Raw genomic sequence first — 11,245 nt, forward strand, 5'->3', positions numbered from 1 at the left:
TTATTCTGAAAAGTGAAGGCGGAAAAGGAGCTGTTCTGACCGCAGTGTGGGTTTTATTGTCCAGTGCTGCTTTTTTTTCCCCAGGTAGTTTGTGATTGTGTTTTTAAACCAGAATGTTGAAAAGTGACGACGTGTGGGAGAATCTGAAGGTACTTTAGTGTTTATTGTGGATCAGACTCCGAGCGGCTTTGTCCTCATTTCATTGAACAGTTTTCCAAATATTTTGCGGAGGTTACATAATGGCTGCTTGTTGCCGTTTGATTCTTATTACAGTAGAGGGTTTGTTTTCTTTGAAAGTTTTACTTTGTGAATCTGCATATTTATATAGCGTATACAGATATTTATATGGTACATAAAGCTATCCTAAATTGAATGTACTATTTTTACATTCATTTTACTAATGTAATTTATTTGGTTGTGATCATTTGAAGCAAAATTAAATCAAACACTAAATAAACCTGTTTATCTGTAACTTTAACTCAACTTTAGCTTCATTTGCATAAACATTGCAACCAATAGGATGTTTAAAAATAATTTATGTATTCAAAATTATGTACCTATTCAGAATTACTATGGCTGTCGCCTGGAGTCTTCCTGTGACTTGCAAACTAGTGCTACTTCCTGCAGTTTGGCCTGCGGCAACCTGCCAAGGAGCTTAACAGAGGCCCTAAGTCTGATTCACCCAGAAGTCATCAAAAGGTACTCCTACTTAAGTCCAAGTAATGGCAACGCATTTTTATGGGAACATTCTGTATCAGGATAAGCCTCAAGGTTTATTATATAAAACGAGAAATCCCAAATAACTTGTAAGTGTAATTGCAGTAACAGGCAGTTCAACAAAGTACTGACTCAGGTGGGCCGAATACAAATGCACACCAGACTTTTCAGATTTGTCATTTGTGTGAAAAGTTTAAGAACTACTCTTTTAATTCCTCTTCACCTTTATGCATTGCCTTCTATTGGTCTCTCACAAAAAAAAATCCCAATAAAATACAATAATGTTTGTAACTTTGAAGGGAACATGTGGAAAAGATCAAGGGATATAAGTAAGGCACTCTATCCTTCGATCACTAATACGCTTTTCCAGATTCTTCGGATGCGGCCTTCCATTTCCGGCGAAACTCGAGGGCTGCAGGGTTCTGGACCTCGGTAGTGGATCGGGACGAGATTGTTTTGCGTTCAGCAAACTTGTTGGGCCGAGTGGACGAGTGACGGGCATCGATATGACAGAGCAGCTGGTAAGATGCACTCATCTGAGGCCTTCCCACCTCCTCCTTGTGCTTTCTCTGCAGCTGATTCTGCCACGTTTCTGTAGATCACGGCATCCCGCCAATTTGTCGAGTATCATCAGAAGAAGTTCGGCTACGAGGAGCCCAATGTCTCATTTATCCAGGGATACATGGAAAAGCTCTGTGAAGCAGGGATACAGAGAGACTCGATGGATGTTCTGATGTAGGTTAAGAGTTCAGCTTTGATCCTTTTAGCCAATTAAAGTGATCTGATTGATAACAGAGGATAATCTCTCTTTTTTTCAGCTCCAACTGTGTGATCTGTCTCTGTCCTGATAAAACAGCAGTGCTACAACAAGCCTACGATGTTCTGAAGGTTAGTTTAAAAGAGTTACAGCATTAATGTGTACAACTTGACTCAGCTTTATATTTCTAACTCTTCCTCCTTTTTGACAGGATGGAGGGGAGCTGTACTTCAGTGACATGTACGCCAGCAGCATCGTTCCAGACCACATGAAGCAGGATCCAGTCCTGTGGGGTAAAGTTACAACGCTTCAGAGGAGCCAAAGTGAATCGTCGCATGCAAAACTCCACTGGTTAGATTCACATTCGTCTGCTGTTCCAGGTGAGGGAATGGGTGGCGCTCTGTTCTGGAAAGATCTCATCTCGCTGGCCCACAGTGTGGGCTTCAGCACTCCACGTCTGGTCTCAGCAAGCCATATCGAGGTCCACAACATCCAACTCAAGGAAAAAGCAGGTAGTAACAGGAAGCTTTCAGGCAGCAACGAAACTCCTCTAAGCTCTTTGTTTTTCAGGTGACATCAAGTATGCTTCAGGAACGTACCGGCTCTTTAAGTTGCCACAGCAACCAGGGAGGTCAGGTGCTGCTGTGACCTACAAGGGAACCATTCCCGACTTTCCAGATCAGCTGGACTTCGATTCCTTGCACTGTTTCAAGGTGAGGAGGCCAAAAAAAAACCAAAAAAAACCTGTTGATATTTACTCAGACATTTTTCAACAGGATGTTAATTAGTCTCAAAACACAAAGTACCAGATTCTGCATTAATAACCAAGTTTTTGTTTTTTTCTGTGCAGAAAAATGTGGAAGTGGAGGTGGACGCAGAGATGGCAGCGATTATCCAGGTTTCCAGATTCTCCTCGGATTTTACAGTCAGGATGTTGGATGAACATAAGTCTGATTCTGAACCAACACCACAGGTAACTCAGAGTATGAGTTTGTTTTGGTTAAATGCTGTAAATCTATCATTCTAGGTCCACAGTGCATCAAGAAAACATGTTTTAGACTTTGCCGTCTAAATGTGCAATATCATTATTTTTATTATCCATTTTATGACTTAACAGCATTGTGGTGGAGTTTTAGCCCACGACTTAAAGATAAACCATCATGGTTGTCGGGCCGTATTTAAAAAATTGTATTCTGTATTATAAAAGGTGTTTTATGATTTTAAACATTTAATGTGACAAAAAAGCAGAAATATTTTCCTATGGGCTGCATAATAATGTGACCACAGTTATTAATTATTCTTTTCAGTACTGCCACCTCAACCCATTCCTGCTGGCTGACCGATGGGGGTCCTCTATGAAGCAGTGCTCCAAAACATCCAGATAAAACAGCTGCAACCTGCTGAGAAGAAAATACTGCACACGTTTAATTTAACTTTAACAATGTTTAATTCGTGTAATTTAATTTGTGCCTGTAATGTCTGTGAAGGAATGAATGAAGGAATTATATTTAGTTAAGTTTGAGTTTGCTAACTGGCTACAAAACATCACATTAACATATTGCATAGATGGGGAAAAAATTGCAATAGATTTTGTAACAGTGAGTGATCAGAGTGATACTGTGAAGAGAAAATCAGGTCTGACAGCTATGAAGAAAAAATAAAGGCGTAGTAATACTTCAAATGTTAATTTTTTTTTTTGTAAACCTGAACATACAGTGAATATTTCCCATTCATTCGCTACGACCTTGGCTCTAATGTTTATATTGTAACACAACAGAAGAAAGCAGAAAAATGTCACAAACTTAATTTTGTTTTTAGTAAACATCCTGACCGTAAGGAGCTGCTTATGTAAATGCCAGCTGGGCAGCCAGTGAAGACTGAAATCATTTATATTTTAGGCTACACAAAAATGACACAAAAATGAGCCACAAACCAGAATGTAAAATCACTCAACAAGACATTTATTAAATCAGTGAATTTGGCCAAATGGAGACGCAACTCGCCCACAAACACGGACAGCAATGAGACCCTGCAAGAGGAGGTCGTGTCTGAGTACGAGAGTACTGAGGACTTCATACTTTTATCTCTCATCCTCGCACCCCGAGACATCGCGAACCCCTCCAACTATTCCCATACACACAAACTATACCTGTCAAATCCTCTCCTGCATAAAACACTCCACTCTTGGCTGCTAACCATTTAAGGAGTTGTGCTTTCTTAGATGCTTCACCTTTTACTTCTGCTGCTAGAACATTCTGACCCGCTGCACCCTGTTCTGCCACAATTTGCACTTCTTATCCAACTGTGGTATGCAAACAACGTTATTCATCTTATCCTTAGCTGGAACATTTCAGCTAAGGATGAGAATACAAAAGAGAATACAACATTTGAGAATACAAAATTTAGCAGTATGAAGCATTATATTTGATATGTTCCAATATTTGCAAAACTCACTCAAAGTATGAATATACTTGATTACATTTTTATTTCTCTACACAAGTTGATAAAACCTATAATACAGGTCCTTCTCAAAAAATTAGCATATTGTGATAAAGTTCATTATTTTCCATAATGTACTGATAAAAATTAAACTCATATTTTAGATTCATTGCACACCAACTGAAATATTTCAGGTATTTTATTCTTTTAATACTGATGATTTTGGCATACAGCTCATGAAAACCCAAAAACCCCGTCTCAAAAAATTAGCATATCATGAAAATGTTCTCTGAACAAGCAATGAACCTAATCATCTAAATCAACAAAATAACTCTAAACACGTGCAAAAGATTCCTGAGGCTTTTAAAAACTCCCAGCCTGGTTCATTACTCAAAACCGCAATCATGGGTAAGACTGCTGACCTGACTGCTGTCCAGAAGGCCATCATTGACGCCCTCAAGCAAGAGGGTAAGACACAGAAAGACATTTCTGAACCAATAGGCTGTTCCCAGAGTGCTGTATCAAGGCACCTCAGTGGGAAGGAAAAAGTGTGGCAGAAAACGCTGCACAACGAGAAGAGGTGACCGGACCCTGAGGAAGATGGTGGAGAAGGGCCGACCTGCGGAACCAGTGGACTGAGTCTGGAGTAGAAACATCCAGAGCCACCGTGCACAGACATGTGCAGGAAATGGGTTACAGGTGCTGCATTCCCCAGGTCAAAGGTCAAGCCACTTTGAACCAGAAAGACCAGCAGAAGCGCCTGACCTGGGCTACAGAGAAGCAGCACTGGACTGTTGCTCTGCGGTCCAAAGTACTTTTTTCGGATGAAAGCAAATTTTGCATGTCATTCGGAAATCAAGGTGCCAGAGTCTGGAGGAAGACTGGGGAGAAGGAAATGCCAAAAGGCCAGAAGTCCAGAGTCAAGTACCCACAGTCAGTGATGGTCTGGGGAGCCATGTCAGCTGCTGGTGTTGGTCCACTGTGTTTTATCAAGGGCAGGATCAATGCAGCAGCTATCAGGAGGTTTTGGAGCACTTCATGTTTCCATCTGCTGAAAAACTTTATGGAGATGAAGATTTCATTTTTCAGSACAACCTGGCACCTGCTCACAGTGTCAAAACCACTGACCATGGTGTTACTGTGCTCAATTGGCCTACCAACTCTCCTGACCTGAACCCCATAGAGAATCTGTGGGATATTGTGAAGAGAAAGTTGAGAGACGCAAGACCCAACGCTCTGGATGAGGTTAAGGCTATCGAAGCATCCTGGCCTCCATAACACCTCAGCAGAGCCACAGGTTGATTCCCTCCATGCCGCATGGAAGGCTGCAAAAGGATTCCTGACCAAGTATTGAGTGCATAACTGAACATAATTATTTGAAGGTTGACTTTTTTGGTATTAAAACACATTTCTTTTATTAGCTGGATGAAATATGCTAATTTTTTGAGACAGGGATTTTGGGTTTTCATGAGCTGTATGCCAAAATCATCAGTATTAAAACAATAAAAGACCAGAAACATTTCAGTTGGTGTGCAATGAATCTAGAATATATGACAGTTTAATTTTTATCATTACATTATGGAAAATAATGAACTTTATCACAATATGCTGATTTTTTGAGAAGGACCTGTACAATTAAATCAATGTTAAGACCTGAAATCTGAGCATAAGCTACAACTAACATTCTTAGGCTTGACAGATAATTTGGCTCAAAATTATTACCAAAGTTATCGTACTGTTTCCTAGCAATTGCCAAAATGAGGACTTGCTTATGATGTTCCGTACATAAAGTAAGACAAGCACAGTGCTTCAGTGCACTAATGCTTACCTGACAGCGGTCAGAGTTGAAGCAGCCGCTCTTACAAACTGCTTTCCTGCCGGTGTTCTTCTGTCTGGGCTGGAGTCGAAGCAGCAGGAGTGTTTTGTCGAGCATCGAGTCTGGCTGTTATGAGCAGACAAGAAGGACTGTGGCAGATAAGCTGTTGAGTTTGCCGAACGAGAAGCATGAGCAAACAAACGCTGCGTTTTTCCCAGAAGGAGAGCTTTTTGGAAAACGCCTGCGGTCACCGCAAAGAACGAAGCGCCTCGTCTCAATCTTAACTCCGCCGGGTTTTTTTTTTTTTTTTGACACACCCACCCGGGACAGATCCAGGGAGAGCTCACCGCGGTGACAGCGGGAAGAGCCGTTTCCATTGAGCTGATATTTTACAGCAGCAAACAGAGAGCTGTTGGTTGTCTGCTATAGGCGACATAACGCATGACGGACTACCTGACACAGGAAACTGCGCTCCATGGAAGACCTGACCCCGGAGAAAAGCCACAAAAGAAATCGGCTGTGGCCCATCACCCAAAAGGCAAGGGAGGAGAAAAAGATCGCATATTTCGTCGGAGGGAGAGCCTTTGTTGAAAACAAAGACATATTCTAACGGATGTGTTGTTCGGCCCACTTTTAAAGGGAGAATAGCTACGCTTTGTTTCATCCAATTTAAGAGGAGTTAAGTCACTGTTCTGATTTTTTTTTTCTTCCGATTGTTCCTGTTAAACATTTCTACTTAAAAATTTATTTCAGTCAACGCTCGACGCTTACTACACGAAAGGCAGTTTTTCTTTACACAAAAAAACTTTGATGCAGACTTTTGATTGGTTCAGGAATCCCATTCCACTAATGAAGATTACAACTTCTGGAAATCGCAAAGGGGCGAGGATTTATGGATGTCCCATGGAAACAGCCATTCAGCTGGATCTCTAACTCTTGTATTATGTTTCGGGTCAATTTGAGCGGATTTCAGTTTTTGTGCTGATCAAAGTGCCTGGTTATCCTTTAAATTTAAAAAATGTCTTTTTGATGTACTTTATTTTACTTCTGAAGAGCCTTTCAGAACTAGGTGTGTGTGAAAGAGGGACTTTCTGGCCACTGTCCTGTTTCCATGCCCTTTCTTTGAGAAATAGACCAAAAAATGAGCTCCGTGCGATTTACAGCTGAAGAAGCTTTATCACAGCTTATGTACTGGGATAGTGATGTAGAGGAAGAGATTTCAGAGACTGAGGATGCTTCAGAGCCAGAGGACAATGTCATTGATGATTGTCAATTTCCCCATGACGACGAGGATTCAGAGGACGAGTCTGCCAGTGTCCCTTCATCAAATGAAAACCAAGAAACGCAAAAATCGCCATCCACAGAGGGGACTTTGACATCTAAAGATGGTCAAATAAAATGGTCAACATCACCACACCAAAGCCGAGCTAGATTATCATCTTCTAATGTCATCAAAATGACCCCTGGTCCTACAAGTTTCGCTTTGTCAAGAGTTGATGATATTGAATCAGCATTTCAGCTCTTCATATCCCCACCCATGGAGAAGATAATTCTCGACATGACCAACTTGGAGGGGAGGCGTGTCTTTCAAGAAAAATGGAAGCCACTGGATCCATCTGACTTGCATGCTTACATTGGAATCCTGGTATTAGCTGGAGTATACAGGTCAAAGGGTGAAGCAACTGCAAGTTTATGGAATGAAGAGTACGGAAGACCAATCTTCCGAGCAACAATGTCTTTGGAGACATTTCACATGATCTCTCGTGTGATCCGATTTGACAACCGTGACACCAGAGCTGGTCGACGTGAGAAGGATAAACTTGCAGCGATCAGAGATGTCTGGGATAAATGGGTCAATATTCTGCCATTGTTGTACAATCCTGGCCCACATGTTACTGTCGGTGAGAGCCTCGTTCCATTCAGAGGATGCTGTCCTTTTCGACAGTATGTGCCAAACAAGCCTGCAAAATATGGCATCAAAATATGGGCAGCCTGCGATGCAAAATCCAGTTATGCATGGAACATGCAAATATACACTGGGAAGCCACTTCGAGGACCACCTGAGAAGAATCAGGGAATGCTTGTGGTATTGGAGATGACTGAAGGGCTGCAGGGTCATAACATTACATGTGACAACTTCTTTACATCCTATCGGCTTGGAGTTGAACTTCAGAAGAGGAAGCTGGCCATGTTGGGAGCAGTCAGAAAAAATAAACCGGAACTTCCCAGTGAGATTCTGAAGATGCAAGGAAGACCTCTGCATTCCTCAAAATTTACTTTCACAGAGAATACAACTCTTGTTTCTTACTGCCCAAAGAGAAACAAGAATGTTCTTGTGATGAGCACAATGCACAAAGATGCATCTCTAACCACAAGAGAGGACATGAAGCCGCAAATGATCCTGGATTACAACTCCACCAAAGGAGGAGTTGACAATCTTGACAAAGTCACAGCAGCATACAGCTGCCAGCGCAAGTCTACCCGTTGGCCGTTGGTGGTTTTCTACAACATTGTGGACGTGTCTGCTTACAATGCTTATGTGCTGTGGATTGAGATCAACCAGCACTGGAATGCCAGCAAGTTGTACCGACGTCGAATTTTCCTGGAAGAACTAGGCAAAGCACTTGTCACTCCCAAGATCCAGAACCGGGCCAGGCCAGCTCGTTCTCCAGCTGCTGCAGCTGTCATTGCAAATGTCCAGGTCAGGGCATCTGATCAACCCACGATGGATCCTTTGGATAAATGTGCAAAAAAACGCAGAAGATGCCAAGTCTGTCCGTCCCGAGATGACAGTAAGACAAGTACCTCTTGTGTGAGATGCAAGAAGTGCATCTGCAGAAAGCACACAGTGACATTCTGCCCATCATGTGGAGATTACTGAAAATGTGAAACATTGAAACCCCCCCAAAAAACGAGGCAAGTTAAACGGTTAAAGAAAAAGTGTTAGTGAAAAAGGAATATTTAAAATCAGAAGTTGCTTAGTATAGTTTTGAATATTTATTCTTCTTATGTCTTCTAAATGTTTGCATAATCTAATATAAAGTTATTATTGGGTTAAATTCATATTTTTTCTGCTTTGTGTTGATTACACAATGCGGGTCAAAATGATCTGCAACATAATAAATGTATTTTTTTCTCAACATAATACAAGGGTTAAGCACAAATTTAATGAAACGGTTATTCTTACTCAATCGGACTCACATGGTCATTATATGTCTATTTCTATTAACGTCTCCAATTTTTTCTGTTATTAAACACTTATGATTACTCAAGCATGAGACAAAACAAAGAGTTATTTCAAACACTGATTAATTTGATTGATAGTATTGTTAAAAGGTTCTTTGAAGTAAAAATAATACGGGGCAGAGGTTTTAATTGTACTATTGACAACAAGATTGATAGATGGGCAGTAAAAAATTACAGGTAACTCTTTTTTTAATCTGATTTCATAAATGAAAGAGGCCTTGTTGATATCTGGAGAGTTAACAATCCAGGAAGAAGAGACTTTACATGGACATACAGAGCTGGTTCATTACATTCTAGAATAGATTTTTTTGGTTAATTTCAGAATCCCTTACTCAACTGAACTGTCAAACGGAAATTATGCTGATGCGTTTAACAGACCATAAAGAAATTATATTAACTTTAAATTTATCACCAAACAAACTGTTGTATATTTACATTTTCTGTGTGTAACTAATGCCACATATTTTATATGCTAAAACAATAACTATGATTGGGTTTAATTCTCTTTCGTGCTCATTCTTTAGTGTAAGACAGTTCAGGACGCCCCCTTGTGGATTTAACTCCTAGATCTGTCAATAGATCTGTCTCCTTTCAGAGACAGATCTATTGCTGGTGGTTTTTTTCAAAGAAAACATTTAAAACCCATTATATTAGAGCAGTAAACTGTCATTTAGAAGCATGTTTTCTAATTGCTGGTTCAATACAAACGTAAGTTTCAGACAAAATGGGAAGATTTCTGAAATAAAAGCTCCTGTTCCGCAGGTAAATCTGTAAATGTCTGTCTATCGGTGATAACAAATCTGCTGGGTAATCAGTATGTGATGTAGCATTGATGTGCGCATGCGCATTACCACAAGGTGAGACGGATGAATGGGCTCTTTAAGTTGCCCCAGCAACCAGGGAGGTCAGGTGCTGCTGTGATCTACAACTGAATTCCCGACTTTCCAGATCAGCTGGACTTTGATTCCTATCACTATTTCAAGGTGAGGTTGTCTAAATGTATAATATCATTAGTTTTTACTATCCATTTTATGACTTAACAGCATTGTGGTGGAATTTTAGCCCACAACTTACAGATAAACCATCATATTTCAAAAATTGTATTCTGTATTATAAAAGGAGTTTTATGATTTTAAACATTTAATGAGACAAAAAAGCAAAAATATTATCCCATAGGCTGCACAATAATGTGACCACAGTTTTTAATTATTCTTTTCAGTACTGCCACCTCAACTCATTTCTGCTGGCTGACCGATGGGGGTCCTCTATGAAGCAGTGCTCCAAAATGTCCAGATAAAACAAACAGGCAGCTGCAACCTGCTGAGAAGAAAATACTGCACACGTTTAATTTACTTTAATGTTTAATTCATGTAATTTAATTTGTGCCTGTAATGTCTGTGAAGGAATGAAGGAATTATTTTTAGTTAAGTTTGAGTTTGCTAACTGGCTACAAAACGTCACATTAACACATTGCATAGATGAGGAAATTTTTAGGTTTTATTGTAACACAACTTTAATGCAGAACTGTAGTACAGCTACAGGTTGAGATTTTACACAGTATCTATCTACCTGAGAAATGACGAGTGGAGAAAAAACAGATTTGGTATCAGGTACTTTTTTATTAGGAGCAGAAAAATTTTACAATCTTCATTTTGTTTTCAGTAAATCTGCAACATCCTGATCTTAATGAGCTGCTTATGTAATTGCCAGCTAGGCAGTCAGTAAACATTTGAATCATTTACATTTTAGGCTGCATATGACAAACATAGTCACCAGAGAGAGAGAGGGGGGGTGGGGGGGGGAGAGAGACGCATATCTATTTTTGATTTTTAAAAGTAGAAAATAACCAGAATCAGACTTAACTGAACAACATAATCAGATAAAACATGTTTTTTTAGACTCACTCTTAAAGCACCTCAATAAGCCTCTGATGCATCCTGATAAACTGAAACCAGTTTAATTGCACTTAATTAGTCAAACAAAACATATCAAACAGTGAAGATGTCAAACACCACACTGACAATTTAACAGTGAAACACACACAGACTGTTGCTACTCTATTACCCTCATTTTGCCAAAGTGCACCACAGAAAGTTATTTCTGCCTGTTGCCATCAGGCTTTACATTGCACAAGTCTGTGCTATTTGATTCCAATTCTTTCTGCGCTCATTTATAGGTTATCGATTAATATATTGCATGTGATTGCTTGTTATTTATTTGTTTATAACAAATATCATTTTGAAATGATCACTCTATATATTATATATATA

The 11,245-nt window shown here is 39.9% G+C and overlaps 2 protein-coding genes across 2 annotated transcripts; both read left to right on the forward strand.

The window, feature by feature from the left end:
* The first annotated feature begins 3 nt into the window (after nt 1–3).
* LOC103474544 (arsenite methyltransferase) lies at nt 4–3,155 on the forward strand. Its single transcript, XM_008425605.1, has 10 exons — nt 4–149; nt 566–699; nt 1,088–1,238; nt 1,316–1,452; nt 1,536–1,605; nt 1,686–1,767; nt 1,855–1,986; nt 2,045–2,187; nt 2,325–2,447; nt 2,782–3,155. Exons 1-10 carry the CDS (start codon nt 114–116, stop codon nt 2,857–2,859), a joined length of 1,086 nt encoding a protein of 361 aa, XP_008423827.1. The 5' UTR covers nt 4–113; the 3' UTR covers nt 2,860–3,155.
* Nucleotides 3,156–5,659: 2,504 nt separating this feature from the next.
* On the forward strand, nt 5,660–9,736 carry LOC103474545 (piggyBac transposable element-derived protein 4-like). The gene has a single exon (XM_008425606.2). The coding sequence runs from the start codon at nt 6,871–6,873 to the stop codon at nt 8,608–8,610; it is 1,740 nt and encodes a 579-aa protein (XP_008423828.1). The 5' UTR covers nt 5,660–6,870; the 3' UTR covers nt 8,611–9,736.
* The last annotated feature ends 1,509 nt before the right edge of the window (nt 9,737–11,245 follow it).

The sequence above is a fragment of the Poecilia reticulata genome, linkage group LG13, assembly GCF_000633615.1.
Source record: "Poecilia reticulata strain Guanapo linkage group LG13, Guppy_female_1.0+MT, whole genome shotgun sequence".
In the NCBI taxonomy this organism is placed as follows: domain Eukaryota; kingdom Metazoa; phylum Chordata; class Actinopteri; order Cyprinodontiformes; family Poeciliidae; genus Poecilia; species Poecilia reticulata.